Source organism: Pipra filicauda, unplaced genomic scaffold (genome assembly GCF_003945595.2).
Source record: "Pipra filicauda isolate LSUMZ 115617 unplaced genomic scaffold, ASM394559v2 scaffold248_size1969534_pilon, whole genome shotgun sequence".
NCBI classification, from domain to species: domain Eukaryota; kingdom Metazoa; phylum Chordata; class Aves; order Passeriformes; family Pipridae; genus Pipra; species Pipra filicauda.
Window position 1 is genome coordinate 804,176 of NW_024104363.1, and position 15,684 is coordinate 819,859.

General features: G+C 42.8%; 2 protein-coding genes across 3 annotated transcripts in view; both read right to left on the reverse strand.

Annotated features, from left to right (window-relative positions):
* Positions 1-6,074, reverse strand: part of RNF144A (ring finger protein 144A) — a 64,976-nt gene extending 58,902 nt beyond the window's left edge. For both annotated transcript variants that reach the window (XM_027737437.2, XM_027737435.2), the window contains exon 1: positions 5,957-6,074. The gene's annotated coding sequence lies outside the window, so the exon portion shown is untranslated. The remainder of the gene's footprint in view (positions 1-5,956) is intronic.
* A 1,356-nt stretch (positions 6,075-7,430) lies between these two features.
* On the reverse strand, positions 7,431-14,694 carry RSAD2 (radical S-adenosyl methionine domain containing 2). The gene is made up of 6 exons (XM_027737439.2): positions 14,044-14,694; positions 13,691-13,852; positions 13,029-13,258; positions 12,010-12,159; positions 11,237-11,269; positions 7,431-10,694 (listed from the first exon to the last, which is right to left on the reverse strand). Exons 1-6 carry the CDS (start codon positions 14,375-14,377, stop codon positions 10,530-10,532), a joined length of 1,074 nt encoding a protein of 357 aa, XP_027593240.1. The 5' UTR covers positions 14,378-14,694; the 3' UTR covers positions 7,431-10,529.
* Positions 14,695-15,684: the final 990 nt, after the last annotated feature.

Genomic DNA, 15,684 nt, shown 5'->3' on the forward strand with positions numbered 1-15,684 from the left:
GGATCAGCTGAGACCAAACTTTAAGATGCAATAGGCACCAATGGCTCACCTGAGCTAGCACGTGCATCCTGCAGCTGTGACCATGGTTATCCTACCTCTCCCAGCTTTCCAGCTACAGCTAGTGAGGCCTAGTGAATGTTGTCACTACATCTTTGCTAGACAGCAAGACACACATACACAACTAGGAAAGAGTAACAGACACAAGCACAATGTAGTAATTTCAAGTAGAGAGAAATGTCACCTACTAAGCTTTCAAAAATCTAAGATGTCAACAAATATCAGAAAGACAATGAAAAAATTGAAAAGCTTTACTAAAAAGTATGGTTTTTGGTTTTCTTTTTTTTTTTTTTAATTTAAATATGGTCTGCCTTTACACCTTCCACATCCTCATCATGTACCTTTGCTCAGCACTTTTTACACAAAAGTAAGGACAGTACACATCAAAGATAAAAGTAATGCATAATAAATCTAAAGAAAGTAGGTGTAGGTGTTTTCTCCTCTAAGTTCCAACTGCTTGACAAGAAATACATTATTCATGAAGGAAGATGATGGTCCAACATTAATCAAGTCAGCATGACAAGACAAAAGACCATAAGATGTATTCAACAGATACTAGAGTGCAAAAGTGATCAGCTAACTGAAAGGGTCACACAGGGTCTGTTTACACAAGACAATTACTGAGGAGAAATACAGAAATAAGACTAAACTGTTTCAGTTTGTGTCCTATCAAGTTACGTTCCATTGGGGGAACAATCTTCATACAATACAACATAACAATCCTAAAAGTTTCTGGGGTGCCTAAAAATTGCTACTGCAAGGCAAAAGTAATAAAAGATAAGAGTTCAAATAATCATTTTAAAATAAGAATTTGCATAAGTAGAACATGTATGAAGAACAGTAATAAAATGTTTTAAAAAAAACAAACAACCTTTCCTTTCTTGTCATGAACTTTTTGCCACATTATAAAGCTACTTGGAGCTAAAGACTAAACACTTGCTCTTCTTCCATATTCAGAACTGTTGCAAAAATAACCAAAAAGGAAGTAACAGTCTAATTTGAGACAATGTAAAAAAATAGGAGCACAATGTAAGTTGATTTGTAAGCAACTGAGCCAGTAAAATCCAGTTTCCTAGGAATGTGTGTCAAATTTGTAGACAGAGCTCAGACTTCAATCTCTCCTTCAGCAGGCATCTTTCCATCTGCTGAGGCTACCTACTATCAGAAAACTGTAGGTTTATTGGAGATAAGCTTCTACTCTCTCAAAAATGCAACTGGAATGGCTCAAAAGATTCAGAAGACAAGAACAAGAGGGAAAGTCAGACATTCACAGAAAGAGTTGCATACAATCTCTATTTTCTCAGAAAACCAGGCTAAAAATATACATACACTGACTGCAAATAGCTTAGTCTTGTATTTGCAGACTGTGCTGGAGACATAAGCCTGACTGCACAAGTCACAGAGCATCGCTCTCATTCTGTCTGGATGGATGTATTTCTTAATACGGGTATAGAGAGATGAAGGGGAAAACTGTTCCCTTAAGCAGCAATAGAAGGAAAACCAGAGTTAAATAACATTCATGTTCCTCCTAAGAGGACAGACGTTGTCCAAAGCATCAGGCCCAGAAAAATACAGTTGCTTTAAGCAATGCAGGAAGACCCTTCCTGTCACCCCAGGGAGGCAGCATTTGGGCAAGGAATAGGCTCTGCTCACCCACACCACCACAGCTACCCTGTATGGTCACATACAGGGAGACAGTCCTGACTGAAAACTGTGTGAAATCCTCCTGGGAGGGCCTGTAACACTCTATAGGAACTGGCAACATCTGGGCACTTCCCAGAAGTCCTTCAAGCAAGAGCATCTGGCTGTACAGGCCCAGGGCCACAGCAGATCCACCATCCTGAGTTATTCTGGGGATCATGCTGCATGTGTAGCTTCAGCAACCAACTACAAGGCATACCTATGGTAGGAACAGAAAGACTGATCCATCAGAAAGACCCTCTTAAATACCACAAAACTGAAATAGTCTCAGGTTCCTCACAGAATGGTTTGAGTTAGAAGGGGACCTTTAAAGATCATCTAGTCCAACCCCCCGCCATTGGAAGTGTTCAGGATGAGTGGGACAGAATGCAATCACTTTTGATAATTCTCCCAGATCTGTCCCCTATTAAATGCTGTTTAGAGAAATTCAAGAGTAAAAAATATTTGGTTTTATATATATAAAACATTATATAAAAAATATCACATATAGCATAAGTTTTATGTATGCATATACATAACTATATATACAAAAGGAAATAAATATCTGTGAGATTATGAAATCTGCATAGAGTCTTACCAGTAATCAAACAGGAAGTAAATCAACTGTTAAACAGCAATAGCAGAAATAATAAGAATAGGAAGAAGCTGATCACATACCAGATTATGGTGGGCTAATATTGAATTTTGGCCTTAATGTACTTTCCTAATTTCATCTTCATATTCGTCACTAGCTAAGAGTCCTCCACAAGGGCTGAATGTGTACAGCAGTTGCCAGGTATTATACAATTCTTATAATGTATATGACCTATTTATTAGAGACTGGAGTTGAGATGAAGGTAGTTCAGCTGAAACTGTCTCCAAGAACCACAGCAATAGCTTTCATAGCTTGTAGTTTGTAGTGGAGTTCTATGATAACAGGAAATAACCCCAATACTACAGCAAAAACAGAACAGTCAGTAAAATTTCCAAGTGAAACTCAAGAATAAATAGAAAGACTCCAAAACTATTGAATCTGGCTGCTCACAAGCAAAGCAGTGATCAGTGCAAACGAAGTTAAATGTTTGTATGTAGTGAAAAAAAATTGTGCCTGAACCTGGTGAGTTAGAATCTTATTTTTCAGACAACCTGAAAGACCCATATTCATTCCCAAGTATTTTAGACAATCCTTTGGATATCATACAGAAGGAAAAGGAAAAGGTTATATTAAGTAAGCTTTAGTGCATTTCTTCAATCATAAGTCACTTCCATTCAATATAAACAGGAAGTAGTTGTATTAAACTGTCATAGTGATACTTGTAGGATAACAGCAAGGCACTTTAATGCAAAAAGCTACCACTCACTTGCTATTCTTTGAATGAAAAGATGAAATGATCCTATAAGAAGGCAGTAACATTGTTATGCCAAGCCTAGAACCATCTGGTGGGAATTTTTTTCATCACCGTAAATGAAGTTATGAGACATATTGGTTCACTTACTCTGTTCCTCATTTTCTTCAGACTTTTTGAGAAAGGACACTTATGGTGTCACCACTATAATGCCCCATCAAACAGTCAAGCTATTTAAAAACCTACTTTGTATTAGCACTGTCAGCTCCAGAATTTGCTGACTGCATATGCAGAAAAACTGTAAGTGTTTTTGATACCATTTGATTAGGAAGTATAAAAACCATTCCTATCACTTTGCAGCAGACAGCCAGAGGAGCAAGTGTATTTTCAACAGCTCCTCCCAGCCATCAGAACTGGAAAACAGACATTATCATTATGATCTTTTTGTCTGATCTCCTTCAAAAGGTCAGGGAAAGATGAATTTTATGAACTCATTTCTGCAAAGCAAAACAGAAAAGGATCCTGCTTTATAATAAGAACAGCTGACTGCAGCCTAAGACTTGGCAGAATCACTAAACGATTGAAACAAAGTGGTGGATTCATTTGTAATTGTTTTCAGTTTCCTTTTTGTAACTCAGGATATAAAAAGGTTTCTAATCAAACCATAGACTGCTAACTCAAGGTGTAACTATTGATACTACTCCACAGGAAGCACGGCAATCAATGTAACAGGTTCCAACTCCCCTGCTGCATCAGGTTTCTAGGAGAGAAAGGGTCTACATTTGCAGACCAAGCTGTGGGATGATCAGAGCTATTATTTTTCCCTGAATCAGCACTGGGAGGGCAAACAAGAGTTTTCTGCCAGCCTATGAGAGCACACTTGTAAATACAGCAGATACACTGAAGCCATTCATACCCACTCCATGACACTGCAGCCAAAATCCATGTTTAAGACAGCAGCCTTGTCCTCTGGCTTAACTAAAAGAAAAGCTGTAAGAAGTTATTACAAAACCTCACATGAAATGTGACAAAGACTTGGAATGTAAAACAGCGGGAAAACAACAAGAGCAACACATTAGAAACAAGAGGAGTTAAGCAAATATAGTCTTTTTTTCCTCAACAAAGTATTGCCTTAAAATACTGAAATAAGCAAAATTCAGACAGTAAGTGAAGATAACATAATACTGTGATTCAAGGGCAAAATCTTCAATAACTGCAGATGATAAACACATGATTTTATCTAGCAGGTCCTAGAATATGAATCAAGGAGATTTAGAAGTTAACTCTGTTTTGCATAAAGGATGGCTCATTCAAAGTAGTTTTATCAAATAAACACCTATCATTGTACTAGTATTTCAATCACAGACAGTTTCCCCCCTCATAATACACAGATTGGTCAAGAGGATAATGAGACGTGATGGCCAGGGAAAGGGGAGTAAAGAAATAAAACTTCTTCCCGACGGCGGGGGTGGGAGAAATCCTATCTTTTTCAAGCAACTCCTAAACAAAAGGAATTATTTCTCTCTCCCATCACCATTCTTCTCACTTGATCTTGTTTCTGTTGAGTATTTAACAAACTTCAAGTCAGGTCACTTTGACTGATGCTCCACTACCAGGAAAAAGCAATTAAAGTTCTCCCACACCGTGAAATCCCTTCCAAGTATAAACAAAGCATTTTCTTTAAATGCACAGGTCTGCCCCTCAGGACACCACAACCCCACACACCCTTCCCCCCCTCACCCCAAACCACCCCTTCACTACATCTGATGCTTGTAAGAGAAGCACACGCTAGGCCAGGCCACCAGAAGTTTAAAGTACTGATGTAATCTCTCCGGTAGCACTCTGCCCAAGAACGTGCAGCTTCAGCTGTAGCCACTCCTGGGTCAGCAATGATAAGATAATGTGAAACGAAGCAAGCAATTTCACAATGTAAACAGTTGTTTGGCTACACGGGGAACAATATAAACAAACGGATCTATTTATAGATCATCATTTATGCCTGTTGCAGAACAGGGAATATTATGTTCCAGTGCAGAAGCGACAGTCTTTCCAAGAATACAGCAAAAATACAAACAGCTTGTATCTTCTTCCATCAGCCTGCCCCGTTGACACTCCCTCTTCCAGTTCTATAGAAGCCACAAACACATGATGCGGGGCCTGATCTCATCAGGAACAAGATACCCTTGATTTAAAAGGACATTGGCAATCCAGGGCGTGGGAGGCAATCTCATTATCGTACCTATGGTTACTTCCAACACCTCAAAAAAGTCAACGGTAACATCTCAGCTCAGCAAGAGAAGGAAAAAGCGAGACTTACTCCTACTTTTTCCACCTCTAAAACCCAAACGAACGGATTTCTCCCCACGCCGCAGACCTCGCTTGTATCCGAGAACATCGGTAGGGCACGGCACTTCACACACCCCTATAACCCCTACACTTAATTACTGCTCCCCTCAAGAGCGGCCACCGCGGTCCAGGGCGCGGGGCTCTTCCGAGACGCTTCACCTCCTTGACGGAACCCACCGGGCAGAGCACACGGGGCTCCGCGGAGCCGCTGTCACTGCGAACCCTCCGCAGCGCTCCGCCAGCAGCCCGCGCCCCGCCATACCCTGCCCGCGGCCAGGCGCCGCTCCCCGCACACCGCCCAGGGGCTCCGGGAGCGGGATAACGCCGCCCCTGCCTACGGCACCCCCGCCGCGGGGAGCGCCCAGCACAGCCCTTTACGTAAGGGGCCGGGGGTGCCCCGCGCGGTCCGGCACCGCCTCCGGCCGCCTCGCCGGGGGGAAGGACAGCACCCCCACCGCCCCGGGAGGCTCCCCCACCCCAGCCGGGCTCCCCACTCCCGCCGTGCCGGCTCCCCCGCCCGCCCTTACCGTGCCGCTCCAGCCGCTGCCGGCGCGGGTCGGCCCGCGGGCGGTGCGCGGCGCTGTCCCGCGCTATCCCGCGGAGCCGCGGCAGGGCGCCGCCACCCCACCCATGGTCTCCACCCCCCGCGGAGCCGGAGTGTGCGCGGCGGGCGCCGCTCCCGGGCTTTTCTGCGGCGGGGGCGGAGGAGGAGGGCGGGCGGGGGCGGGCGCCATTAAACCACCGCCCCCCGCCACCGCCCGCTTTGAAGCGGCCGCGCTACGCCAGGCACAGCGGCGCCCCCTGGCGGCGGCGAGCGCGGGGATCCCGGGATTTCCTGCTTGGCAGCGCCAGGCGGGCTGAGGGCGCCGTGCCGAGCCCCGCCGAGCCGAGCCCCGCCGGCGGTTTTACTGGGGGGTTTTTAGTCTGTTGTAAGGAATATTACCTTGGGTTGCCCGAGCGTGACAGCCCCAGCCCAGCAGGTCCTTCGGCGGCCGGAGAGAGCAACGGCGGCTGGTGGTGCAGAGGGGGCGGGGGGTTTGTCCTGCCTGCCGGGGAAGGAAGGAGGGAAAAGCATGGGAACCATGACTGCCAGGGGGTGTGCTGCTAGCGCTGTCTATCCTTCCCTGTTGTTGGTGCATGAACGGATCAAGGGCCGGCGCTCCTCCGACAGGCACGGTGGGAGCCGCACGGAGCTGGGAGGCGAACGGGAGATGCCTGGTGGATTCACCGCGGCGCAGCTCAGCCCTCGCCCGGTCGCGGCCGGGGTGACAGAGCCCGGCAACAACCCCGGGGGTCACACACACCCAGCGCAGCGGCCTCGGGGGTGACACACACACAAAACACAGCAGCCCCAGGTAAGACACACACATATAGAGCACAGCAGCCCCGGGGGGGGGGACACACACAGCATCTCGCTGCGGTGCTGCTCCTGGGCACCCTCACCCCACCTCATTATGCAGGGAACAAGAAAAAAAAAAGGCAAACGGAGGGATAAAAGACTAAGGCTCCCCTCAAACTCAGCCATAATACTGTGAAAAGCTCGAGTTCGCGTTGTCTGGTACCAGGGTTTGCACAGAACCTCAAGAGGGGAGATGAGCTTGAGAAGCTGCTTATTTTCGGTCTTCTAAATAGACTGGCTTTTCTGTTTTATTTACCATGACAGAAGATAATCTTTTTTTGTCCTCAGATATTTATGGCTGGCTGTGTCTTTCGTAGCGGCCGTCATCCAAACAGCACAAGGTATTTGAACTGTCTTCTTCACAGCACAGCTCAGTCCACTCAGGCTTGTAACACGCCTTTCATCACAAGGAAAATCACCACTATTGTCCTCCATTTCAGCCTAGATGCTGTCCTTGGCACTGTGCAAGCAGCCCCCTGCTATATACGGACTACATCCTGAATTATAGATCTCTTGTGAATGCAGACATACATTCTGCGAGTATGGGTTACATTACACAAAAAAAAGCAAACAAACAAACAAACAAAAAAACCCAACCAAACTTAAGAAAATAGAAACTTTTATTGAAATGTGCAACATACTCATGTGAAATACTTAGTGCTAAATATTTGACAGCATTATTACAGAATTCATCTTTTGTAACATTCAAAGATAACAGCATCCTTCTCACTGAAAATGAGGGCATCCTAAAGTGCATCTCAAGTGACAATTTTACTCATTACCCAAGGTATAGTCATAACTTTATCAGATGTTAGTTCCCCAAACACTCATCCTCTACAAATATTTTACAAATAGAAACAGCTCTGTAATGCTAGTACACTACTAGACTACAGTGTCAGTTCCTTCCCAATTCAGCATCTTAAGCAAGTCCTTAGCTGCAATACTATGAGATTACACATGAAAATACAATTGAGCATATCTGTTTACAAGACTTGAAAGATTTAAATCCTGACTCTTCAGGGTTAAGATGTACCTGTAATTGCTAAGCCTGGGAGTAGCCCTACCGAATTCAGTTTTGTTTTTCTAGTCCTGTGCTGAAATTTAGGCCTAACTACATAATGAAAGCCTAAAGTCTATTTTTGGTCCAATATGAACTGTGTTTATAAACTAAATCTCCCCCAAAAAACCTAGATTAATCAAGCTATAGGAAAAAAACAACATTTTACACAACAATGAATTTTGCATATAAAAATACCAAGAGTTATTCATCAACTTAAATGACTTTTGGTTGAACTGTGTAATGTCGGATTCTTCATTTCCAATGTACACAACTGGTATTTCCTTTGAAAAAGAGTGTCACACAGAGCAGAAACCTTTTTCTTAATTATATGTGGTAGCAAGAGGTGATGTAAAATCCTTAACCTTTTTAAGAAGATAAGAACTTAGAACCTTCTGATAAAAGCTGTCTTCAATGTCTTTACATGATTTACTGGATTTTGACATTTTCAGCTCCATTTTGTTTCTCCTGCATCTTCCTCTGTAGGCACAGAGGAAGCAAAGGAATAACCATTTACAGGGTAAGATGCAAAGCAAAGAATGGCAGAATTTTGGGGTCTGAAGGGGAGTTTGTGTACCATGCATCTGCGTGCTGTGCTACAGCTGGCATTTCCTGCAGAAGCTGCAAGCTGGTAGATTTACTGGTACGTTGATGCACTAAATCTTTCCCCATGCTGGGACTGAGCCAGCAGCAAAGGAAAATGCTCCTTTTCTATCATGCAGCGTAGGTGCTGAGGAAGAGGCTGAATTTAACATTTGAGCAGTGGGAACGCAGAGGAAGTCAAACCCCAGTTACATAAATTTGCACTGTCCGTAGTTACTACTCAGGCAGAACTCCAACTGAGGTCAGTGAAACAGCTGCCAAAAGACTGTGGGGTTAATGTGTGTGGGTCACATTTTAAATGCCACTTAGTATTAGTACAAGGGGAAAAAAAGACTAAAATGTTTCTAGGAAGTGTTGTGATTGCAAAATGCAAAATACATAGAGACAAAAGAGCACCACTGAGTGTACTTACAGTCAGGATAGTAAAAATAGAAACTGAAGGAATTATAAATGGAAACATTTTTACAGTGTATTTGGAGGTACACAGAAGTAGCAGCTCCTACTTAAGCGCTTTTCCCTTCAACTTTGAAGATGCAGTAGGTGAATGTAAAATATTTCTCTCAAAAACCTCTTCAAAAAAAAAGGTGTCGTTTTCTGTATGTGATACATTTAATGCATGCTGACTCCCAACTGCTGCAAATATTTAGAAGTGTGAGACAGTCCAGACATTCAACGGACGGGATGAATGAGTAGTGCCAGCTCACTTCTGCTCTCTGCAATGCTTATCCCTCTTCCCTTCAAACAGGAGGAGGATGGGACTGGTTAAATTTGAAAAGCTGCAATTACAAAGCCATAACAATTGCCAGAAACCCAAGAATGAGGGTAGTATACTTGATTATTTTTGGGTTTTTTTCATTTTTTTCTTTATTTTATATTGATGCTGCAAGCTCTTAATCAAAGGCAGCTATCAAAAAATCCAATTAATTTCATTTAATATCTGCAGGTTTGCAACTAGCAAGATAATTAATTACTAAACCAAGCAACCTCTAAAGCAAGGTTACATGATACATGAACTTTTCTGTTTGTAATTCCATGGCTTAGCAAAATAAAAAGCCACTATACAACAGAAGATTCATGTTAGGTTGTGCTACATAGTATTAATTGAGAAGGAATCTTCATCAGAACTGTATGCATGCAGAGAGAAAAAAAGCTGAAAATAATAAATCAATATTTGCAGATAAAAGGAAAATGGAGGAATTAATAAAATGCAAACATTCTCACTGTTAATATTAGTTAGAACTAAGGCCATTGCAAAAGTGAAATAAGAAGTTGTTTATCATTAGGTAGAACGTACTTCTAGGTTTTAGGATGGACAAATACAATATTCTTTCATGACTAAAAATATGTTTTTGCAGAAATTTACATCCTCCAACATTTTTGCAAATGTTGTCTGTGCATATGGAGTAGAGGGAGAATAAAACCAGATACTTTTACAGTTAAGTCTTAAAAAATGAAAATGGCCAAGTTCTTCATCTTGATTTTCTTGTAAATACATTATTACAGATAATGATTCCTAGATTCTGACCCTCTATTACCCCCGAAAAAGGCAGATGGTGCTTCCAGTGGCCTGCCAGCTGGCCCTCTTGTGATCTACAGAGGAACTACAATCCACCTTTCCCTGAGAAACAGGCAGAATGCATTCCCCGATAAGAGTTTTCACTTCTCCATTCTTACAGCTGTTTATAATGAAGTAGAGATTGGGGTGGAGTTTGATTTATCTGGCATCCACACTCATGTAGTATTTTAAAAACATTTACTACATGACGTTATGTTAACAGTTTGCCCTTAAGTCCTTCATAAAATGGATTAGAAAGTTTATTTCAGACATCTGCTCATATGAAAGCTCTGAAAGTATTAAGTTATGCTCAATAAAATAAAAGTACATAATCTGCATTTAAAAAACACATTCACATATAGAGTTATACTGAACTGTCTGTATAATATACCAAGTGTAATTAAAAGCATGAAATACAGGTATACACTCATCATATACACACATATTTTCTTTACATGATGCACTGCCCTAACTCAGTATATTGAGTTACCAGTCTAGTTTCATGTCGGCTTTACTCCACACATACTTTCCTCCTCTTGTTAGGAACATCTTCTCATCAAATCCACTGAATTTTATAGCTGCTTCCACACCAACATCTAGGATAGACTTGGAAGGCTCTTTCCGTCCATTTCTACAGTTTAGAAAACGCATCTGGAACATCAATAGATAAGACATTAAAAAGTCAATTTGCAAAAACTTAACTTTCCCACAGAATTAAACAAGCTGCACTGCAATCCCACAAAAGCCTATATAAGTGCATGAAGAGTTTCACTCTAGTCCTTAGAAAGCTCAGAAGCTCATGGTTAGACACCTTAGCAGGAACAAAGCTATACCATAATTCCTGAAGACTGGCTCTTCAATTACACATAAACTAAGTAGGCACTTTGAAACTTAACTTTCAGGGCAAGTTCTGTATTTTTAAATTAAAGAAAAAAAGCGAAGCTGTCCTCCAGAAATAGACATCTACACTTTAAATTTGTGATGTAATCATTATGCCTGCAACCTGATTGCAAGTTCTCCTCAGCTTATACTATATTAAAGTTCTTACTATGTCTGATGGGAATAAATCACATCCATTCCTTGTACTACGTGGTAAAATTGTTTTATAGAATGCATAGTAAATCGAATTGGTTATCACTGTTGATACATACATATATTAGCATACAAATACTAAGTATGAAACAAAGACTTACATATTCATCCAGAATGAGGTATGAATCTCTCATCTGTAATAGATCAAAAGAAAAAAATGAAATTAATATACAAATTAAAATTCCATTCTAGTGAAAAATGAAAGACAAAGCAAACAATTATTCAGTCAGATACAAATCTTTGAAACAGTTACTGTATCACCACTATTTCAGTGAGCTTGGATCAAATTTTAGAAATAAATGATAGAATTACTAGAATAACTTTATGTATGAATAAACTAGTAATTCTTGAAATATGACCTCTCCAGTGTCTAATTGAAATGTGGGTGCCCAACTGGATAAAGGTGGTTTAAATAATATCCAAGTTTTCTATTAATTTTTACAGCAGTAGAACTTACAGTTTTGCATGCTGGAATGATTATGCCATTTTCAAAACAAATGTTGTGATCATTTAAGCTGGACAATCTCTATTAGGAAACTATGCTTAGAGTATAAAGTGTGTTTTTATTAACTTTGAACTTTTTCAGGATATTGTGCTGTGGTGGGGAAAAGTACTCCCGCTGGTTTCCACAGTATTGGGATCAATGGGTTTTTAGTTTTCTGCTAATAACTTCATGGTCAATAAAAAGCCTTAAAGAAAATTAAAAAACTTGACTTCTACCATAACAAAACTGGTTGCTGATAAAGTTGTACTGTACCTCTTCTAAGCCACTACTTGTAGGGAAAGTACTAATTGCCATGAAAGTTTCTAGTTCCTTTCCAATTTTCCAACATTATTTGAAAATGAAGTTGCAGAAGGACAGTTTAATTTTTACCTTCTGATTAGATTCAGGTACCAAACAGGAGACATCTTTGTGGCGATCCAGGAATCGTTCAAAGTCTTCATCACTAATAACAAATTTTTCTGCTTCTCTCAAGGCATCCTCACCACTGTTCTCCCCTTCAATGAGCAGGCACTGGAATACCTGAAAACAGAAGGCACCTAGTTAAGATTTTACATTTTCACTTGCCTTGAGGTTAAGAGACTGTCCCCATGACAAAAACCTTTAATTGTCTCAGTAGCAATATCTTAATTTTTCTGTCAGTGGGGCTACACTGACACAAATTGTGATAACTGAATACTATACAAAGAGCATGGTGCAGATTTATTTTTAGCAACTTAACCATTACAGAGTTCTAAATTTTCTAAATTATCATTTTCATTACTATACTTTAGTAGGACCAAGATTTCACTTAAAGTGTTTGGTTTAGTTTTTTTTTTCTGAGAAATTCTGTGTGTATAACAATTTCCATTAAGCAAAGAATGAGAAATTATTCCACAAGTTCTCTCATATTTATGCGACATTACCTCTACCCATTTGCAAACTGATAACATAGTGTATTTAATGCATTCTAATAAAAAATATAATATATGTACATTAACTGTTAATACTCTATAACAGAACATTAATATACACATATCTTGCTAACACTATATTGACTCTAATGTATCATTGTATACTGTTTTTTCATTTTCTCTACACCGTGACACATTTCCAAATCTTAAAGACTTTCTATATTAATTTTAATATAATAAAATACCCATATCTACATACACTGAAATAGTAATTTTCTGTATGTATCACAATAAAAAAAGATTCTTGACATACTGGGCTCCATTTTAGTGCAGAATGAGACAGAACCCATCTCAACACCATGCAACGTTGACAAGAAGGCCCCTAACACCAGCCCGAGCTGGAGATCCAGCTGAGGTCATTAGACATTCAGATGACTCCAAAACCTCATTATTACTTTTCTTTGAACAAGAAACCTATGGTATACACTACTTTCCTACCTTCCAGCGCACAGGGTTGAGTGCCTTGATCTGCTCATTCATATCTTCCTCAACATTAAATCTGTTGATCACCGAATTTATTTTGAAAGCAACAGCATACTCTCGGCACCACTGTCTCAGTTTATGCAGATTTTCCACGTGGTTCTTCTTTCCTTGACCACGGCCAATTAAAATGTTGACATCCTCATCAAAACTATCACATGAAATTGCCAGAATGTCTAAATATTCACCTGAGAACAAGTTTTAAAAATTGATTAATATCCAGTCCCTCAGCTAAAAGCTGTCAGAAATATGCCCACTTTCACTTCCTTATCATCTGTCATGAAGTACCATGTAAATATAGTTCTGTGGAGTCATCCCATCAACCGCAAAAGCCACAGCAACAGCAGCGTCAAAACACATAACTTGAGTGTGTCTGTCCCCAGCATTATGGAGACAGGCTGAGCTGTTGTTTTATTACATCATCATACCAAAGAAGCCTTTGGTATAATGCCTATGTTCACAAAATATAATCAACACAATCTCACTGGTATTTACATCTGGTTTGTAAAACCACTAAAAAAACATCTCCCACTTGCCCCCAAATCCATCTGTGGGTGAGGCTGCTCCGCAAAGGCCCCCCAGCCCGGGCAGTGTTGCTGTGCCCAGCAGTTCCTCCTTACCGTACTTCTTGAACCACCGCTCTCTGATCAGGCTGCCGTTGCTAACAATGCTGACACTTGGGAGCTCCAACTCCTGCTTGCAAAATTGGACCAGTTTGCCTACAAATTCGCCTCTGTCCTGAAGAAACGGTTCTCCTCCCGAGAAATTTATTTTCTCCATTCCTAGAGAAGGACCAAAGAAAGATGATGAACATCTCTTGCCCGTCGCCTGCTCCTTCCCCATGCTATCAGTGCCCCACGGCAGCCTCATGAAAAGGTACAGGAACATTCCCGGGATAACTTTTTCGACGGCACTTGCTCTTGCGGGGTCTCCCCTCCCCGGTTACCGCCGGCGCCCGGTCCCCGGGACTCACCCGCCTCCTTGAGCATCGCCAACCCCCGCTTGGCCTCCTCCAGCGGCAGCACGAAGGAGGTCTTGGCAGTATGGAAGCAGAAGCCGCACTTGTAGTTGCACTGCCGAGTGAAGTGATAGTTGACACTGGTGGGTGTCGGGGACGCGTCGTCCCACTCCTGCTCTCGCTCCCGCCGTGGGGGTGAGTCCCGTCGCCAGCCGGGCAAGGGCAGGGACAGAGACAGAGACAGGGAGAGGGGAGTCAGGCTCCAGCACAACGCGCCCAGCCGCCCCTGCAGCGCCGCCAGCACCGCCCGTCCTATGGACAACAGCCGGCCCAGCATGTCCAGGTGCATGGCTCGGCTCAACTTGGCTCGGCTTGGACCCGGCGGGATGCGCTGCGGTTCAGGCTTGGACCCGGCGGGATGCGCTGCGGTTCACTTGGAGTCGCCTGGGCACACTTCGACCGGAGTTGGTTCGGTTGGGCTCGGTTCGGTTCAATCCGACCCGGCTCGGCTCGCAGTCTGCAGCGAGGTGCCCGGCGCTCCGCATTTAAGAGCGCGGTGAGAGCCTCCCCGTCCCGTCCCGTCCCGCCCGCTGTGCCGGAGCACGGGGAACCGCTCCGTTTCGTTTTCCGTTCTCGCAAAAGCGAAACTTGGCACCGAGCCGCAGGCGCGATGTTTTCCTTCTCCCCCCACACCCCCCCCGCGTGCGTCCCCCGTGTCTCGGACACGGCCACGGGTGGAACCCGCCGACTGCCAAGTGCTGGTAGCAGGTTTCAGCATCTCTGGGTTTGAGCAGGTTTAGCACCTGAAAACCACTTTTGGTGTGTGAGGTCTCAGTGGCTCTGGCTCTTCTGGTTAAAACTCGTGTGACTTGTGAAGCAGGGGGAAAGCTCAGCTTATATAACTGCACTGCAGCCTTCTTAGTAAGTCAGGAGCACTTGTAAGTTGAAACAGTTTTGCATTGCAAAGCAGCCCAAGCTAGGGTCTTTCATTCTTGGTCTTCAATACTGGACCTCAAGCAAAGCTACTGCACCAAGCTGAGTACATGGATAGCCCTGACAGCAGGAACAGCTGGCAGCCTGAGGTGAGACACTGGCAGGGCAGATAGGAGCCCACTCATGGTAACACCAGGAGAGACCAGGACCAAGCTTCCAGTTTCCATATTCCTCAATTCCTCATGGCACAATAGCTATTGCTAGAGAAGGAGCATCATAGCACCAGTTGCTATTTTTCAGTCCTTCAATGTGTCCAAACACATCAACAAGTACATCACAACTTTTCAGCCTCACTCTGCCTTCAGTCAGCCTGACCTCATTCTTGTGTGGGCAGTTTAGTGTTGCCACTGCTGCCAAGGTGAGGAGCCATACTCAAACCTGATCACCTACCAATTGCATGTTGTCCATGGCAGGCTTCTCTCACTTTGGAGCTTCCCTCACTTCCATTTACCAGACAGAATTGCTGATGTAGCTGGGCAGTCTTGCTCTCATGTTGCTACCTTTCTTTTTTTTTTCCACTTGAAAAAGGAATGGGAGAACTAGCTTCATCCTGTTTGCAGGTTTTAATGGGAAACAAAACCTTCTTGTGAATAAGAAGTGTTTCCTTTATGTTAATTAAGCCTATCATTGGCTATCCTCAAATTCCCATCACCTTTCTTTCAC

Excerpts from the sequence above, each read along its gene's own strand:
- RSAD2 (XM_027737439.2), bottom strand. The coding sequence starts at position 14,377 with ATGCACCTGGACATGCTGGGCCGGCTGTTGTCCATAGGACGGGCGGTG. Across the intron at positions 13,853-14,043 it reads GGCGATGCTCAAGGAGGCGG|GAATGGAGAAAATAAATTTC; the intron begins GTGAGTCCCGGG and ends GTCCTTCTCTAG. Across the intron at positions 13,259-13,690 it reads GCGGTGGTTCAAGAAGTACG|GTGAATATTTAGACATTCTG; the intron begins GTAAGGAGGAAC and ends ACTTGTTCTCAG.